Source organism: Leopardus geoffroyi, chromosome C3 (assembly GCF_018350155.1).
Source record: "Leopardus geoffroyi isolate Oge1 chromosome C3, O.geoffroyi_Oge1_pat1.0, whole genome shotgun sequence".
Classification (NCBI taxonomy): Eukaryota; Metazoa; Chordata; class Mammalia; order Carnivora; family Felidae; genus Leopardus; species Leopardus geoffroyi.
This window is the reverse complement of record NC_059338.1, coordinates 37091140-37111017: the sequence shown is the minus strand read 5'-3', so window position 1 is coordinate 37111017 and position 19878 is coordinate 37091140. Positions and strand designations below refer to the sequence as shown.

The 19878-nt window shown below is 45.5% G+C and overlaps 1 protein-coding gene across 4 annotated transcripts in view; it reads left to right on the top strand.

The window, feature by feature from the left end:
- KCNH1 (potassium voltage-gated channel subfamily H member 1) overlaps positions 1-19878 on the top strand; it is a 381062-nt gene that overhangs the window by 287116 nt on the left and 74068 nt on the right. For all 4 annotated transcript variants that reach the window (XM_045452431.1, XM_045452432.1, XM_045452433.1 and 1 more), the window contains one exon: positions 5739-5935. In XM_045452431.1, the coding sequence (XP_045308387.1) occupies positions 5739-5935 (197 nt within the window). The remainder of the gene's footprint in view (positions 1-5738; positions 5936-19878) is intronic.

Below are 19878 nucleotides of genomic sequence, written 5' to 3'. Positions count from 1 at the left end.
CCCTGGACTCATCTCTGTACTACATCTTTATGCTGGTTAACTGTTCTCAGCTCAGACATCACATCTCCTTGAAAGCCTTTCCTCACCCCATGAGTTTGAACTGGACACCCCTCCTACATGCTATGCTGTCCTGTCATGTTAGAATTAGGCACTCAGCCCTGATATGTTATAGTCACTGGGGTCTCTGTCTCTCACTACATCATGTCTATTGTCCCCCTACCATACCTCAGCTTCTAGAACAGTGCCTGCCAAAAGTTGCATGAATGACTGAATGAGTTCTTTCTAATTAGTTTGGGTCTAGAAATGCTTGGTGATTTTAGAAGCAGACAATCATGTATACGGCAGAATTATGTTTTGCTACTATAGGTTACCATTATGAGTGGTCCTTCTAAGAGTACACAATAGGGAAAAGTGAAACAGCTGGAAATTTCAGTGTTGCTCTGACCCCTAGGGCCTGCTAAACTTAGCCTGTGTTTGGATAAACAGGGCCTTGGGGTGCCTGGGTGGCTCAGTCGGTTTAAGCGTCTCTTGACTTTGGCTCAGGTCATGATCTTGCGGTTCTTAAGTTTGAGCCCCACATTGGGCTCTGTGCTGGCAGTATGGAGCCTGCTTGGGTTTCTGTCCCACTCTCTCTCTGACCCACCCCACTTTCTCACTATCTCCTCTCAAAATAAAATAAAAGTAATACAAAGAAACAAACAAACAGGGCCTTTTCTGAAGGGTTTCAAACTCAATTGTCAGTTTCAGAGCCGAATTGCTTTCCTGTGACTTTTTAACATTCGGGTAGGCTTTTGATCCTCCCAAGGACCCAGTTCCAGCACCGCTAGCATTTGCCCTGGTCACCCCTCCCTGCGTGCCCACCTTCCATGCCCCTCCAAACCTCCTCACGTGGCTGTTCTAGCCTCTGCCCGTCATTAAGACCAATTATCTACAGGGTCTTGGTTTTCTCCTGGGCTCCTCGCAGAGACCCGCCCTCCCTCTCCCTGTGCCTCCTCAGTCCTGTGTCCCACCTCCCACCTGTGTTTTATGAATGTTCTTCTGTCCCACGTCTGTGCCCTATGGGGCTGTTTGTGTCCACTGCAAAAGTGGAGGTACAGTGAAGACAGCTGCACTGAAGGGGTGGGAGGGAGAGGAGGATTAATTATCACAGGGATGTTTGCTTGGAGTTTTTAATTAGACTGTCCTGCCTTACTTCCCCTCTTCACGCCTTTTTCTTTTCCCTAGCTCAGAACTTCCACTTAGAATGTATTTTAGAAACTTGGAACACTTAGGTTTTAACATTCTGCACCCAGGGCCTCAGTGGAATAAGTAAACCAATAAGCTGATTGCCTCAAGTAGTTTGATTGCCAAGTGCACTGGGGTAACTTTTGTTCTTCAGTGAATGATCGTTTCACGCTAGGGAACAAGGGTTGAATGTGAGTGTCGGGCTTGTCCAGCCTTCCTGATTCCTAACCCTGACCTGGGAAGTCATTATTCCCAGAGCTGTATGTCGATTACAAGCAGCCTGCCAAATGCTCTGTATCCTTCCTTTTGACAGTTTCCCCCAGTGACATGTGTCATAAATACATTTCTCATTTGCCAGAATAGGTTTGGGTTTGTTTTGAATCTGACGGGTCCTCCGACACCACATTCTTAAATCTCACTAACAGATCATTTATACCAAAAATGCTGCCTTGACAGGAAGAAAGATTGTATGATTTTCAATGTGGGTTGAAAATCAAATCCAAGTTCTAACAACACTTCCTGGACCCTACAGATTAATCGTGATTATCTTACCGTGAAATACTTTGGGTAGTAGGAACTACTCTCTACTTATTGTTTCTGTCAAACCTTTGATTGGAAAAGTTTTCACAGTAGGCATGTTGTCATTTCTAAAGATGCTTATAAATTTCATGGTGTGTCTCAACCATCATATGGTTGTCCTTTGTTTTAGGCAATAAGTGTGCCCCTGAAGAGTCATTTATAAACGGAATTTTTACAGATAAGTTCATATGTTAAATACACATGAGCAGCTATTATTTTACTTTCTGGGTTCTTTTATAATTGGAAAAACTACTCCAAAATTGTTTGAGAAGTGTAATGCTCATACATTAGATTTTGTTTAAATGAAGGACAATTGGGGCGCCTGGGTGGCTCAGTCGGTTGAGCGTCCGACTTGGGCTCAGGTCATGATCTCACGGTTCATGAGTTTGGACCCCACCTTGGGCTCTGTGCTGACAGCTCAGAGCCTAGAGCCTGCTTCTGATTCTGTGTCTCCCTCTCTCTCTGCCCCTTCCCTGCTCATGCTCTGTCTCTCTCTCTCTCTCTCTTTCTCTCTCTCTCAAAATAATAAATAAACATTTAAAAAATTAAGAAAAAATAAATGAAGGACAAATGACCCTTACATAAGGTGAGGGTTAGGGGTGCTGACACTCTGTACAGTTGAAAATCCATGTATAATAGGGGCATCTGGGTGGCTCAGTTGCTTAAGAGTCCGACTTCAGCTCAGGTCATGATCTCACAGTTTGTGGGTTCGAGCCCCACATTGGGCTCTATGCTGACAGCTCAGAGCCTGGAGCCTGCTTCAGATTCTGTGTCTCCCTCTCTCTCTGCCCCTCCCCTGCTCTCACTCTGGCTCTCTCTCAAAAATAAATAAACATTAAAAAATTAAAAAAATTAAAAAAAAAAGAAAATCCATGTACAACTTTTAACTCCCACCAAACTTAACTACTAATAGCCTACTGTTGACCAGAAGCCTTACTGATAAAATAGTCAATTAACATGTAATACATATAGGATGGATTTTCTATCTTATATGTATAATATACTGTGTTATTACAAAAAAGTAAACCAGAGAAAAGAAAATGTTATCAAGAAAATCATAAGGAAGAGAAAATACATTTTTGGTGGCATACTGTATTTATTGGAAAAAATCCACATGTAAGTGGTCCTGTGCAGTTCAAACCCATGTTCTTCAAGGGTCAGCTATAATCTTAATGAGAATCAGATGGTATTACCAATGGTCTTGTACTCTCAATTGTTCTGGCTTAGTTATACCACATCTCATCCCAATAGGAGATACAAGATTTGTAAATTCTACATTTTCGCACTGATACACAAAACACTCAGGAAAATCTGCTCCTGTGAGAACCACTCCTTGCTCTTTCTTGTCTCATTCTTTCAGGGAGGGATGTGGGGTGCTGCCAGCTCAGAGTTGGGGGTGATTTGTGATGTTTTGCTGAAATATTAAGTAACTTACTAAGTAATTTCTCACAGGCTTCTCAGCCCAGAGCTCCACAATTCTGTGTGTTCTCGTTACCTATTTCTGCATAAACTTCCCCTAAATTTAGTGGTGTAAGGAATTTGTTACTATTTCTCACCATTCTGTGGGTTGTTTAGCCCAGTTGGTTGGTTCTGACTTGGGCTTTCTGCATGTGGCCTGCACACCAGTGTGCAGTGTGGGGCTGCAGGCATCCGAAGGCTTGATTGGTCTGATGGGCCAGCCAGGATGGCTTATTTAAGTGACTGGCAGAGGCTGGATGTCAGCAGAGAGCTCAGCTGGGCTGTCCACCAGAGCACTGATATGTGACCTCTTGCGTGGCTTATTCTTCTCAAAACGTGGTGGTTGGGTTCCAAGAATGGGCATCCTAAGAGTAAGTGTTCCAGGAGACCCAGGCTGAAGCTGCAAGGCTTCTTATGATCTTGCCTTAAAGTCCCAGTCACTTCTGTCACACTCAAGACAAGGGACTAAGACAAGTTGAGAATCAAGGGGAAGGAAATTAGGGCTTGCCTCTTGATGTAAATTGCAGCCTACAGATGGGGTCCATTTTTTCACTGTCCACCATACTGCGTGTTGGAAGAGCTCTCTCTAGAAGAATAAGATTACATGAAAATGAAAGGCATGGGAGGCATTGCAGCACAGTGAGGGGGGGGGGGCAGTTGTAGAATGCTTGCTATGCATGAACTAATGGCCAGCCTTGTTGGTTGGAACTCAGTACCAGGAAGCACACACTGAATGAGCCCATCTCCATGGAAGCTAGTAGCATCCCACAGAGAGAAGCATTCCCATGCAGTGGCCCCCACCCCAAAGTAACCCCCTCATAGTACAGATGATTGAAAAACACCTGGGAAGGGAATTGAACTAGCACAGTTTTAAAACCACTTTTATCTAAAAATTTTTATCTACATCCTCATGCATGTGTCTTGTTGATACTGAGTCTGAAAAATGATTTTCATAAATCAGAAGTATACATTGCCACACAAACACATAGGAAACTGTGAAGTAATGTGTCTAGTGCACTTGATTTCCAGCTCATGCTGTGGAGGTGCTTGGAGAAGGCTGTGCCCCTGGAGTACCTTATATATAAGAATGGATACTTTGGCATTTGAGAAAAGATCGAGTTCTGTCCAGGTGCTTGGGAGTCTAATTGCCTCCCTGGCCTGAATGAGGAAAACACTTGCCTGTTAATCATATGGAGTCATGGGTACCCAGGTTCCTGCAGAGAAGTGTGGCCGGTCTGGATACATAGGCCAACCCTTGAGGGTTGTGAGAGTTACTCTCTACCCTCGTAGCCTTGTTTATTGTCGCCGGAATAGTCCTCTCCAGCTCCCTGAAGATTCAAATTTGTGTTTATCTGTGCTGAAAATTTAGAGGCAAGATAAACAACATTTCAAGCCATTTATAACCAGAGGCTGTGCTGGGAAGGGATTGGGCTTTCCATTAGACATATGTTAAAATGTTGGACTTTGGGAAAGATAAGGAGAATATCCCTAGATGTGAAAAGCAGGTGATTAAAAGAGATTGATACAAGTTTGATCCAGAAGATGGTTATGTGGGATTAGTACTCTGTTGACTTACTAAATATCCTCCTGTGGAATGCCAGGCATGGAGGGTCCTGGAGATGCCAAGTGTATGGGGCCCATGTTTTTATACTAGCAGGAGGGCCTTTGACAAGGGTGAGGAACATGGAAGGAGGTGGGGGAGAGAGGGTGAGGAATGAGACACCATGCAAACATAAGCCTTAGGGCAGTGGACGGAGTATGGGAGAGAGTGAACTCCACCCTCGCCTGCCTTTTTCCACGCGGATCATCCTAAACAGAGGAGACCTCTCTTGATCTTCAGCTCCTGATGGAGAGTCCACACCTTCTCCATACTAGTCACCTCTCAGTCAGTCGCATCAATGGAGATCCATAATTCAGCCTCCTGTCTTCTCTTTTGCCTGTACATATTGACAGAACTCCTGTTAGGTGCCAGACACTGTGTGACATGGAGGGAACTCTCCTATTGGGAGTTACACAGCAAACAAGGAAACAAATGATGTAGTTACAGATTATGATTGGCATTTTGGGGAAATGGGGGTGTGATAAAGAATTATAGGATGAGCACTGGGTGTTGTATGGAAACCAATTTGACGATAAATTTCATATATTGAAAAAAATTTTTTTTAAATGCAAATCTCTCTCAAAAAAAAAAAAAAAAAAGAATAATAGGGAGTTCCCCATTTGGATGGGCTGTTCAGGAGGTAACTAACAGTCAATGACCCTAAAGTCATTGGTTAAACTTTGACGTGTCTTAAAGTTCCTTAAGTTACCTGTTGTTAAGGTTCAAAATAAAACCTGTGGGGTTTTTTTTTTCCTTTTCTGAGCCTAAGTTGTAGAATGCCAAATGGACAACAATTTGGGGAGACAAAGGGAAGCCAACCTGGATGGCCAGACGCCTTCTGGCTGACACTTTCTTCACCACCACTTTCTCTCCCTAGGGAAAGGAGACGTGTTTGGAGATGTGTTCTGGAAGGAAGCCACCCTTGCCCAGTCCTGTGCCAATGTTAGGGCCTTGACCTACTGTGACCTGCATGTGATCAAACGGGATGCCCTGCAGAAAGTGCTAGAATTCTACACAGCCTTTTCCCACTCCTTCTCCCGGAACCTCATTCTCACCTACAACTTGAGGAAGAGGGTAAGCTGGCAGTTTTGGTTTCTTTTCTATCAAGAACAGTCTCTGTGCACTTAAGATAACCACACGGGCGGGAAAAGTCCTTTCGCGGTTTATTTAAGTGGAGCAGTGGTTCTGTGCATGGCTTGCTCTTCAGAGCTTTTGCTATGAAATAAGGGAAACAAGAATGTTGCTAGATTAAAAAGATGGATTAACTTTGCTGCAGAAGGGGTTGGTTCATGAGTGTGTCCGTGGGCTTTTCCCCAGCAATATCTAGACCTTCTGGCATTTTGAAAAGATGAGCAAAAAATGAGGTCATTAAGCATAAGAGACTCTTAAAAACTGAGAACAAACTGAGGGTTGATGGGGGGTGGGGAGGGTGGGTGATGGGTGTTGAGGAGGGCACCTTTTGGGATGAGCACTGGGTGTTGTATGGAAACCAATTTGACCATAAATTTCATATATTGAAAAAAAATAAAATTAAATAAAAAAAAAATGAGGTCATTAGTCAGAAAAGTGACTGGCTGGGGCTACTTAATTCAAATAAACTGAACTCTCCTTGGTGACTAGGACTCACTAAATGGTGTGAGACCATTCGCCAGCTGATAATAATAATTCTTAAAAGCTATGAAGATGATTCAGTTGGGCCCAGAAAATCAGAAAGGTATGGAATCTGATTGCCTAGAGAGTATCTTGTATACACCTGCTGATTTAAGGGTTTGAGAAATGAGCCGTTTTAAGACCCAGAGAAGATTTCTGGTCTGAAATGGTTTCTTTCAACCCTCAGATCATCAGGTTCCATCTGCCTCTGTGAGGACTAAACTATTCGTCTTGTACTCTAGGTTTTTCATGACCGACTTTCTTGCACTTCATCTGTCTCTTTCAGTTAACAATGTAGCTCTGACCCATAGAAACCGCCTGTAGGGATTATCATAGGAATCTTTCAACAAATGACCTCATAACCTTTCCTCCAAAACTGTTCCTCTTCTTATGGTCCTTGCCTCTGTTGACATTGTATCACCCTGGGGTTCCAAGTTAGAAATGCTGGCATCATGGTTGATGCTTCTTCCCAGTCTCCCATGTCTCAGGTTACTCCTCAAATCCTTTGAGTTCCACCTAAGCTCTCAAACCTGGGCCCACACTCTACTTCCATCCTTGGGGCTCTCCCTGAGCTCTTGGGACACAGCACCCGGATGCAGACCTTTCCTGTTTCTGGCACCATGCAACAGGCTCCCACTTGTATCTGTCCTCGACATGGCACTTCCTCCTTTGGCCGATCCTATGACCTTAAAAACAAATGGGATCATGTCCCTTCCTTTGTAAAGACTTTTTGCCCTCAACCTAACTTTAGGATAATGTCTGTATGCTTCCGCATGGCTTGGGTGGCTTTTCACATCTGGCCCTGACTTAACTCCCAAGCCAAAACCTCAGCCACTCTTGCCATGCCCACTGCTACCACCCCGAACACTCCCACCATGAGGACTCTGCACAGCTCTGCAAGCACCACACCCTTCAGAGCCCTGGGCGTCCTCAGCCAGGCATTCTTTATTCTCCTTCTCTGTGTGACAAGTGCCTACTAACCCTTAAGACTACTGAAATGTTTACTCATTCGCTCATCAAACCCAGTACACACCAGCTGAATGAGACTAGACATATAAAGCTGAATAACACTCAGTTCCTCGTTTCCAGGAACCTAAAGTCTAACAGAGAAGATCAACACAGGAAGGATAAATGTAGTACCGGAGGCTAAGTACAAGAAGTATGATTTATATAAGCTATTGTGGGAGCAGTTTGAGCCAAGGCACAGAGAAAGGAATCAGCCTTTTGTCCTTCAAGTTACTTGTACAAGGTTCCAAAGGCCTATTACCTGGTTCCCCCTAATATATGCTTGTGAGTCCCTGCTCAGAGGCCCAAGAGGGCAAGGCCTGGGTACCTGGGTAGCCCCAGAGCCTAACCCAGTACAGAGGATTAATAAACATTTGGCTTGCCAAGGAGAAAGAGATGGAATCTCTAGGCCTCAGTTTCCACATCATACAATGTGAGGTTGTGGATTGTTTTTATGGTTCTGGGATTTGAAAGCTGGCCATTTGAATTTTCATCGGGAATGGGCAGTGGTGTTGAAGTGTGCATTCACAGTTCTTATTTGTTTATTTGGGAACGTGGAATGCTTGCTAGTGGTGCTTTTAGCCACGTGGATTCTTCTAAAGTCTATTTTTTTTTATTTTTTCCTTCTTTTTATGAGAGGAGGTTTATTATAATCAGCTTTCGGTGCTGCTGATAATATAGGTTGAAAAAAACACAGTTTGGGTTATTTGGAGTAGTAATCATTTTGGAATAATTGTGGATCAAATAAATCTGTCTTATAAAAAAAAAAAAAAAACAAAAACAGCAGTGCCTCCATGGTCAGACTATCTTCATAAGTACAGAATGCTTGACTGCTCTTGCGGAAGGGAAGACTCAAGGGTGGCATTTCAGAAAGGCTGTCATGGAGGAAGATTAGGTGGGGTCTGTATGGACACAAGGTGTAGAGGAGGCATCCAAGCTGTAGAAGATATGAGAAAGATCAGGTGGTCCTTAAGGTATTTAGACATTCCCTAGATACCCCTCAGAGATATTGCAGAGGGCCCTGAGGCATCCAATGGAGAGTCACATTAGTTGACCTTCAAATGTCTTTCCAATCGCAAATGCCTCTGAGTCTGGCACAATTTTAGTGAGGTTCTTTACAAGAAGAGGTAGCCATTCTTTTTCTTGGAAAAAAGAGGCTGTCATGTTTTGGTGTTGCCATTGTAATCTCTCATTGTGTCCTTCTGAGAATTAATTCGTAGTTACATAGGGCATAGAAGACAAGAACATTACATGCATGAATTATTCTTGTAGCTATTTTTTTTCTGGCAAAGTGAAGTGTATTCTTGTGGCTGTTTCTATCTTGGCAAAATTGAGTGTTATTTGCAAAGATTCCTGAGAACATAGTGCCTTTGACATCTGTTTGGGGAGTTGTTTGGTTCTGTCGACGTCCTCTAGTGCACAGCAAAAACTCTGAGCTGGAAGGTGCGTCAATGGCCATCCAGTATCCCCTCCATTTTCCTACCACCCTCATTTCACAAATATGACCTTTTATAGAAAGGTCACAGAGCTGTGTCAGTAATGAAAGAATTGGAGCCAGAAATGACTTATCGCCCAGGCCTCCTGCTGATAGGCCTCTTGCTGATTCTCACAGCTTCGTGGCCTCCCCTGGCCTCTGCATTCTAAGCCTCGTCCCTTTTTCCCTGAAGCCATGTGTGTGAGCACCGCCCAGCTCTCTGCACTGCTGTTGGGACCCAACTCAGGAAGGGACATGTCACCTTCCTCTATTTCCTCCAAAGACGCCTGAAGTCATAGGCAAGGATGAAAGAGGCACGACCCTGAAGCCAACCCTGCATTTTGACCTTTGGATTTCCTTGCCTATGGGCACTGAGCCAGATGAGACCTGGGTCTGTGTCCCACCTCTGCCACTTAGTGCTTCTGCAAGTCAGAAGTGCTTCCTCAACTGTAAAATGAGGATGATGAGAAGTTCTACCTCGTAGGATAATTGTGAGGATTAAATAAGATAATACCGGCAAAGCTCACACACAGGATCTCACACAGTACAGGCTCAGTTACATTGTGGGTTATTATTTTGTTTTACCCACTTGACACCCTACTTCACTCTACTCTTTATTATCTTGTGCCTTTTGGAAAATAAAAAGAAGGAAGCTTGGGGTGCCTGGGTGGCTCAGTTGGTTAAGCATCCAACTCTAGGTCTTGGCTCAGGTCATGATCTCATGGTTCGTAGGATCGAGCCCCATATCAGGCTCTGTGCTGACAGTTCAGAGCCTGCTTAGGATTCTGTCTCTCTCTCTCTGCCCCTCCCCTACTTGTACTCTCTCTCTCTCTCTCAAAATAAATAAACTTAAAAAAAAAAGAAGGCAGCTCTTCTGCCTTTGCTTATATAGGGTACTCACTCTGCAGAATGTTCTGTGGGGCAGGTGTTATTCCAGGGTTCTCTGTACCTCCTGCAGCTGCTCTGGAATGCTGACATGGTGCTTGGCTCCTGCCAGTAGAGAGGTCAGCATTCCCTCACTATTTTCGCCAGTTTCATTCATGGAGAGAAAAATTAGGCCATTCTGACATCTTAAGTCAGCCAGGGAGTCAGGATTTTTCCAAGAGGAAAGCACAGCATCCTTGTTTCCTCTAAGGGAGGTTGCATGTGGTTGTCCATGAAAAGAAGGGGAGGAAGAGCCTTCCTCCTCCCAGACCTTTGGCACTCTGGGGTGAAGGCTCTCCGGGAATTTTCCTCAAGGCCCTGAGGGGTCTTTTTTCTGCAATCAGAGCTTTGCACAATACTAATAGTAACATTATTACCCACTCCTGATATTGTGCAAGCTGCAAGTTACGTCCCAAAGTTGGTATGTGTTTCATGTCCGTTTATTAAATCCTCAGAATAACGCCATGACATTATAGTATCAGTCCCATTTCTCCAGGGAATAAACTAGGGCCCTGTGGCCCTGTGGAGAAGAGAATCACTTCTCCAAGGTCACCCAGGCAGTAGGTGGCAGGTTCCAAACTCTGCACGTGCTCCTGCTGCTAAGCAGCATCGCATCGTCCTGTGCAGCTTCTCCCATGCTGGCATTCTTTGTCTTCTGCTTTCTCCCAGTTCACTGACCTTTCAGGGGTGGAACAGAGTGTCTCCAAAGTATCTTCACTATCCCCCAGCACACTCAGAGATCTGTACAGTAAATCCCAGTCTGGGGACACAAGATGTTCCCCCCAACAGAGTGACAGCCACACCACAGCCGGGGTGTGTGGGAGGCATAGCACACCTCCCTTTGGTTAAACAGCAGGCTCCGCAGGCCATGATATTAGTAACTTACGAAACAGAGCACCCACTTTGGGGCTAGGGACCTAGGTTTGAATCCTGGTTTTGACTACTGACCAGCTGTGTGCTCTTGTGAAAGTTCCTAAACTATTCTAGGCTCATCTGTAAAAAGAGTCTAATAAAAGTCTCTCCTGGGGCGCCTGGGTGGCGCAGTCGGTTAAGCGTCCGACTTCAGCCAGGTCACGATCTCGCGGTCCGGGAGTTCGAGCCCCGCGTCGGGCTCTGGGCTGATGGCTCAGAGCCTGGAGCCTGTTTCCGATTCTGTGTCTCCCTCTCTCTCTGCCCCTCCCCCGTTCATGCTCTGTCTCTCTCTGTCCCAAAAATAAAAAAAAAAAAAAAATAAAAACGTTGAAAAAGTCTCTCCTAATTAGGTTTATTGAGAAGATCACATGCATTACAACAAAACAGTGACATAGTACCTGTAGGAACTGCTCAATACCTATTTATACCTTCTCCTTCCTGCAGCCCATTTTTTCTCTCTGCCTTTGGTCTCAGAAGTTCTGAGTTCATGCTTTGCTCCCCTTTGTTTATAACCAGACCCTTTCTTTAATCAGTGTCTCACTTGGGCTCTACTGTCCTTTCAACCTGGGATGAGGGTTCCTTTCCCAGGTGCTAGCTAGGAGATTGGGTCTTCCTGCTCATCATTAGGACAGTAGGGAAAATGTCTCACAATTAAATGATGTATTGTAGACAAGCAATTAGGTAATTAACAGCAGTCAGTGCATGGGATAATTGGCATGTAGGTAATTGGTAGGGTGGTTCTCATTCTCTGTGCGTGAGGCTTTATTTTTAAAGCCAATGTTGTTGTGGTTTTGAGTATGTTTTGTGTAGTGTTTGCCTATGATAATTTGTTCCAAGATAGATTTTTCTTAGCTTGATAAGGTCCCAACCTAGTGAGTTTGGAAGGAGCTGAGACTGTAGTTACTGGTGGCTTCAAAGCAGGGGCCTACTAATAATGCCTGTTTTCTAAAACTGAGGTTGCCATAGCGAACTATCTTGAATACTATATGTACTTTTCAACACCCCCTCCCCCCAACACACACAACACCTCGTAACCAAAGGGCATTTTCTTCTGGAGCGGAGAAGGTGAAAGCATTGGAGGCTTGGAAAAAGAGCTCTGCTCAGAACTGGCGTTGGAAAGCCTCTGTTTTCTTTCTGCACAAATTCTTGTGGAAGGTGATAAGATGGAAAGATCAAAAGGCCAGGTGCTTGGAAATATATCCCCTTTCCCACTGAATCATCACAGCCTAAGTTTTAAAAATGATCTCTACATAGCCCATATATATATTTTTTGTCATTCTTCCATAGTGAGGGCTTCTGTGGAATTAAAATCATCCATTAGACTGTCAAGCTATAAAGATAATAAAATCAGGGTTTTGGAATCAGGGTTGGGGAAGGGATAGGTCATGTGAGTGGTAAGACCACAATTCTTTCAGGAAAACAACATAAAAATCAAAGCCAAGTCCCTTTTCCCTCAAGAGGATCAGGGGATGATGTTAGGGACCTGTGTAGACTTCCATGGATCCTTAGGCATTCTCCCTAGTGCTCCCAAAACACATAGCAGACCCCCATCATGATCCCTGGGGTGTGGGAGAAAATGAAAATGCTCCATGCTTTGTTATGAATCAGCTTGAAATGCAGCTGGTTTGGTTATATGTGGCCATTTCCAAGGAAGCAATAAAGTTCTGGAATGAATGTGATCTTTGAAGCTAGATCACTGTATCTGGGTTCAGCCACTTGCTAGCTGGGGGTGAGGGTGCAGGAGGAGATTGAACAACTACAGCTATTCCTGTTTTGTGGATTCATACTATCTACCCCAAAAGGTAGCTTTGGGAAAGATAATCGTGGGCCAGCCACAGTGCCTTACACATAGCAAGTGCACAGTCAAGTTACTTTCCTTCCATTATCCATGGGAATGAGGGTAGCAGAGTGAAGAAGGAGAGCAGGAGTCCTGATAGTGTGGCTCATAGAATAAGCATATGGAGGCAATAGAGACTGATGGTTACAGATGTGGACTCTAGAGTCAGAGTTCTTGGGTTCAAGTCTTGGCTCTCCTTAGTGACCTTGGGCCAGTAACCCAACCTCCCTGGGCCTCAATTCATTCATTTATAAAACAGGAATAATAGTAGTACCTTAGAAGGGTACTTTGTCATAGCAAGATCTCAGTGTATGTGTTGCTCTCACTATTATTATTGTTGAGCTTAGCTTTTCTGGAAATGAAGAGATGCCATCAAGTGCTAAAAGTTTTAAAAGGAGAGTAGGGGCTGAAATTTAACACCTAGAAATCTCCCAGACAGATGATTTCAAGATCTGTGCCTAGACCTCTCAGGTAGTACCAAAGGAACAAGTGATTCATCAGTGAGGTTTGGTAAAGAATGGCTCCGTTGGACTCATCACAGATCCTGACTTCCTCCTGTGACAGAATGGATAGAGGGAATGGTAGAGTCTAATGTGGAGAAGGTGCTGGGGGAGGGAAGTCGTAACTTATCTTAAGCCTTATCAATCCTGATGCACTATTACATAGTGTGTTTACCACAAGTTAAAAAAAAAAAAAGATCTGTCCAAGTTCAGAGAACCATAAGGCCAATGCAGTCCTTTGGAGAGTAATGTACCTGCCTAATATTTTCTTAGAAACGTGTGATTGACTTGTAATAAATAGGGGAGTACTAATGAGTCCCAGATCGTGGGTTCAGTCCCCAGGTGAGCAAGCTGGCTTCCTGAGGTCTCAGATGCTTGGTCTAGCATTTTGCACATTTATTTGCCCCCTGAACAGTTTTTGAATTCCACCTGCAAATTTCTACTATCTACTATAATATACCTATTAACATCTGTCAGAGCTGGCATTTTACAGAACATCTCTTGGAAACAGGGACTAGATTGTCTTTAATGTCTCTTCTGTTTTACATGGTCAGTGACCTGTAGAATAGACAGGACTTGTCTGGGAAACATCAAGAAGCCAAAGAGAACTCCAGCACAGTGGGAATCCTGGTCCCTCGGTCCTCAGTGAAATCCCAAGCAGAGATTGTGGGCAGACTCTACCAGCTTTCTGAACATCCCCCTGAACTCAGCTTTCCCCCCTCACCTCTCAGGGGCCCAGTGGCTCATCCATTTCCAGTGTGCAGTCAGCCTTGTTGGCAAAGAGCAGTTTGTCCTTGGTTTGGCAGTGCACGTGCTAATAAAAGGCTACCGACAGATGTTTTCTCCCTGGCTTCACTAGTCCCTTATTGGCCCAGTCAAACTTCATGTTCTGACCCCATCTGCCATGTTTCTGTGCTTCCTTGTTCCCATTTAAATCCTCTTTCCACTCTTAAAAATTTGCGCTTTGGCTTTGAACGTGTTCTTATACATCTTGCCAGTGAGTCATGGAGGTTTTTATTCTAGCCTGTGCTTTTAGTAAGTGGAGAGTTTGGATTTCAACCCAGGTGACCTGTCATAATAATAACTACCTTCTAAGATGTTAGATTAATGGAAGCAAATGTTAGTTCAGCCCCTCCCCCCCCCCCAAGGGGGCTTTGAACACCTGCATCAGGAGCTCACACACAAAATCTAATCCAGTCCAGATGTCCATGTGGATGGTTTCTGGTATAATGTGTGTCACAGGCCCACCCAATTTTGGTGCTTCTCATTGCAAACTTTGCTGGTTGCAATTTACTTGTTACTAGTATCATTTACTGGTTTGTCCTTCCTATATTTAATTTAGGCTTCTAGAGTGAAATTCTAAATCCACAATGGGGCCCTGACTCCATATAGCTTCTCTTTAATCTCTCTAGGGTAGGTGAGACCCCCCCCTGTCTTTTGATCCAGTAAGTATCAGTCACCTTCTCTTTGTAGGTCTTATCATGCTTCCAATTAACTGTTCACTGTAGGTCTTCCTTTGCAGTCTAGAAGCTCTGTAAGGGCTAGACCTTGTCTGCCTGATTTACCTCTCTTTCCTGATTAGCTCTCTTAGAGCTTGGTACAAAGCAAGAATTCAATAATTAAATGAATGAATGAACGAGTGAGTGGACCAAACAACCATCCATCCAACCAACAAATGATCATAAAAGTACACCACCCGATATTGGGCATGTGCCCCCTTCTTGTTGTATTGTTTTTTTTTAATGTTTATTTCTTTTTGAGAGAGAGACAGACAAACAGAGAATGAGCAGGGGAGGGGCAGAGAGAGAGGGAAACACAGAATGTGAAGCAGCTCTAGGCTCCTAGCTGTCAGCACAGAGCCTGGCGCAGGGCTTGAACGCATGAACTGTGAGATCATGACTTGAGCTTAAGTCAGATGCTTAACCAGCTGAGCCACCCAGGCACCCCGGTATAAGTTTTTAAAGCCTTGACTATGAGATAGTTTAGAGATCTCTCCTTCTGTCTGTCTCTGAAACTTTGCCCATATATCCCATCTCATGCCTCTCCCATTTTCTCTTTCCCAGGCCCTGAGTATCGAGGTATCTCAGCTTCTACAGGTACCACTGATGCCAGCGTAAGATAATAGTAATCACCCCCATTTATTGAGTGTCTCCCAGGCCACCTATGCACTAATGCCTTTGTATGCATTATCTCATTAAGATGCTGAGGAAACTGAGGCTCATTTAGGTTAAATAATTTTCCCTGGGTCCAGTAAGCTAAATGGAGCTGGAATTTGCGCCCAAGTCTGGCAATCACCAAGACCATATTCTTGCTTTTGTGCCCCTCCTGAAAATGGAGACCCCACCTCACTAATCTGGGGTTAGCAGCCCCCAGAGGAAGCAGAGCCTTGTGAAGCAAGTTTAAGTCCATCATGAGAAGCCAGAGGAATGACCTTCAGCTCTGGGTGCCAGCTTGACTGGAGCTGTGGACCTGGGCAGGCCCCTGAAGATCAGGCCAAGGCCAAACTCATCCAGGGTTGCAGAGAGGCCTTAACAGCAGAATGGGTATAGGGTAGCAATGAGTCTAAGGCCCTTTCTAGCCCAGAAGTAGTTAGCAAGGGCTGTGAGGAGGAGATTTTGAGATGGGTATTGATCGGGGGGGGGGGGGGGGTAGAATTTACCTGACTGGGAGAGAAATATTGTCCTTTGCGGGTACCCCTGTGCCTCATTGTGGACAGGGCACAGATGGTCAGTTAAATGGCTGATACTTAATCAGGAAGGTGTCTGTGGAGAACAGTGAATCTGAGTTACTAATCGGTAATAATGTGAGAAGAGAGGGCCTCCTGAGGGAATTCACTGGCCAGTTTCCCCACTCCCCAGGTTTTTTTCTTGCTCATTCCCCACCTGGTTTTGAGGACTCCAGAAGGGAATTGTTCCAGACTCACAGGGTACGGCAGCTTCAGCATCAGGGTTTGACTTTTCTGGAGGTGCCTAGAGACCCCAGGGAAAAGTGGGCCAACACAGGGGACATGATGCTTTCAGGGGCCCGAGTGAGCTTGACATCTCTTCCATTTACTTCCCACCACACCTGCTGATGTTATAGGAGCCTGGCAGCCCCTCAGACCTCTCACTTTCCAGGCTTTAAAATCCACCTGACTGTCCCCGGGCGGCCTATAGTAGCAAAAGCCAGCAGATTTTCCATGACAGGTTTAATTTTTAAAAAGCCCCTTGCTACAGGCAGCATGTGGAAGATGGTGCCTTATCCCTCAGAGATCAATTTGCAGACAGCTCCTGCATTCTGCTGCATTTCCCAGCGCACTTGTTGCAAATGCTTAAACCAGACATGAAAACAGCCTCTGGTTCACGGGGTATGAATTTCTAAAAGAGGATACTTGTTCATATTATGGCGCCTAAAATCCTGCCCTGCTTAGGCTGGAGCACATCACACATTTGGCACTTCCTGGAGGTGTGGCATGAGAGTGTGTCCTAACCCTGTCGGACCTCTGTCATCATCTGGATGAACAGAGAAGTGAAGCTCGGTCCCAGTGACTAGAAGCAGGGTGAGGACTTCCCCAGGCATGGGACAAATCCAATGGCAGGTGGCAGGAGGTGGAAGAATAACATGGAAAAGGAACAGAACACCTGTGAGCATAAGAAATGGCATCGGATACTAAAAATCCTCAGTGGTGGATGTTCACTGGACTTGTGATCATTTTGCAATGTATACAAATATCGAATCATTGTATCGCACACCTAAAACTAATAGAATGCTGTGTGTCGATTATATTTCAATTAGCCTGACAAAGCATGTACATTACTGAGGATTCTGCAGCCAGCAGCATGCCGCGCAGTAAAGCGGCAAACTTTCCTTCCCTAAAGTCCCTCACTCAAGCACAGGGAGGAATCCTGCCATGGGAATTTGATTTCACTTGATTTCATAACAGACGATAAATGATTATATAAGGCTCAGGTGGCGGGAAGGGTGCTGCCTTTCTCCGATCTCTTCCCTGTTTGGTTTACACTTAGCTCCAGGGAGGACTCTGGAAATCTGCTCCAGGTAAAACTACTTTCTCTTGCCCTAGGACAGCAAGGAGCTGGGGAAAGAATGGGGCTCAGGGAAAGAAAGGGGACTGAGAAGTCAAGGTGTAAAGGATGCCTGTGACTGGAGAATTTCAGGAGGATGAGTAGATTTTGCCAATAGTATTCACCCAAGAGAGGAACCTGGCACCTGCTCGGCGTTGCTGAACTTTGCCTGGGGAGGCGCATGCCTTTCTAACCCCGGACTGTGAGTTGGGCTGGAAGAAAATCCCAGGGAAGAGCTTGTCTGCCAAATCCAGCTTTCCCAGTCCTTCCGCCCCGGGGCCAGATGAATGTAGCTGCAGAGCGGCTTTGTTTCTCTATTAGGCCGCATGTTGAGGCAGCTGGGAAGGTGCCAGGATTTTCATCCTGGGCTTTCTGCTTAAGCTCTTCCTAATTCTACTTTGACATTTCTCTCAGGTTAGAACCTGAACAGGGATGCCTTTGGCTCAAGGGCTCAAGGCTTGCTGACTAGCACTGGAGGCAGCTCCTAATTACCTGCAGTTACAAGCGACACAACTCCTTGGAATCTATAACCAACCATTTCTAGCAGCCCCAGCTTCCCTGATGGAAGAGTTGCATCCCACAGCCTGTGCAGGGCGGCACCCCTGTGTTCCGTACTTCTTCCTTCTCTCTCTCCCACTGTTGGTGACTGCTCCGTGGGCTCAGGGGTCCCACAGGAGGCCGGAGCGTGAGAGATGTGCCTTGGTCACTGCCAGGCTCTGGCTACCGTCTCCTTCTGCAGAGCTAGGCACTGTTTGCCTGTGTGCGTGCACACACCTCGTGCACCCTTGGCTGGAAGTTTTCAGGCTTCTCAATGGACTGGTCTGTCTGCCAGCAGTGCTGCTGCTGCTGCTGCTGGGGTGTGTGTGTGTGTGTGTGTGTGTGTGTGTGTGTGTGTGTGCACACGTGCTTGCACACACGATTTCCTCCCATCAGTGATTAGTCCTACACGAGGCTGGATAATACACCAACACTTGCTGGATCTGATCACCCCCCAGCAGCCTGTTCCTCTACCAGCTGGGGTTGTGGGGTCAGCTTGGCTTAGCTACAGAAGTTTTTTTAGTTTTTTTTTTTCCTTCGGGGTAGAGGTAAAGATTAGCCTGACATTTGTAAGTTTGAAAACCCTGTAAAATGCCATGTGCAGTCAGTTGTTATTTGCCCACATGTGTACTTTGTAGAAGGTAAATGCCCCCATTTGGGGCCACGGGCTGGAGCCCTTAATCCTTAGTAATTATAGTGGGCAGAGCACATGGGGGGAGGGGGACAGGAGAATAGAAACTGTACATGCTGTGTACTCTGAGTGCAGGGCCTTTGGGGCCAGGGACCTTTCATGGCACTTACAAATGATTCATGGCTACAACCCCCACAGGGAGTTTACTATAGGTTATTTAGGATCCTGAGGCTTTGGTTCAGGACAAAAGATACTCTTTCATGGAAGCAGTGGGAAGCAGTACATCAAAGGCCCCAGCCCAGAGCTTGGGAACAAATGTTCGGGGTAGATGCTAATTCTTCCCCTCAGTGAGGCCAAGAGCAGCCCCCTTGTGGAGCCTGGCTTCTGCCTCTCCTAGGCTGTCATGGCATCAAGATTCCAAGTTTCAATTGTTGTTGACCTAGCTTCCACTTTGTTTGCATGCCCTTCCTATTGTCTGCGTGTGTCCGGTATGGTACAGGAGTCTGATTTTCCTTGTCAGTCTTGAGCTTGCCAAGGAAAATAAAACCATCAGGTTGGAAGCTTCTAGAGAGTGGCACTGTGGCATCCCATCCACCTCCTGACACACCAGCCGGGCTTCCCCAAGTGTATTACTTCCCCGTGGCTGCCATCATGCATGGCCACACACTGGGTAGCCGAAAACAACAGAAATGGACTCTCTCACACTTCTGGAGGCCAGAGGTCCAAAGGCGAGATGTCAGCAGGGCTGCGCTCCCTCGGAAAGCTCCAGGGGAGAATCCTTCCTTGCTTCTCCCAGCTTTTGGTGGCTCCAGGCACTTGCTGGCTTGTGGAAACCTAACTCTAGTCTCTGCCTCTGTATGCAGACGGCCTTCATCCCTTGCCTCTGTGTGTCCAATCAACCTTTCCTTTTTCTTATAAAGATACTGGTTGTTGGATTCAGAGCCTGCTCTAATTCTAGGACAGTCTCATCTCCAGATCCTTAAATTAATTACATATGCAAAGTGCTATTTCCAATAAGGTCACGTTTACAGGTACTGGAATTTAGGACTTGGACATTTTGTTGGGGGGGGGTGATGCAGTTTAAGTCATGACACCACCCTTTTCCTCCCCTCCTTCCCTCTGTTCTTCCTCTTCCTCCCCTTCCTCTGCTCCCCTTTTTTCCTCTCCCTCCTCTTCCTCCTCCTCCTTCTGCTCCTCCTACTCCTCCTCCTCGGGTCCCTTCCCAGAACAGGAATTCTTTTCTTATGAAGAATATTCTTGTGCAAGCTGTGTTCCTTCTTCTGGATGGTTCTTGGAATAAGGTTCAAGTATTTGGTTCATCCTAGTTCCCTTAAATCTTAGAGTAAAATATTTTCCTTTGCTTTTCTCATGAGTAGTCTACTTAGAACCCAGTGGAACTCTGCTCCAAAGAGAGATTGACAAGACACACAAAGCACCAGGCTCTCAGAAAAGAGGTTTGTGTTAGACGTTAGAGAGAACTTCCTGC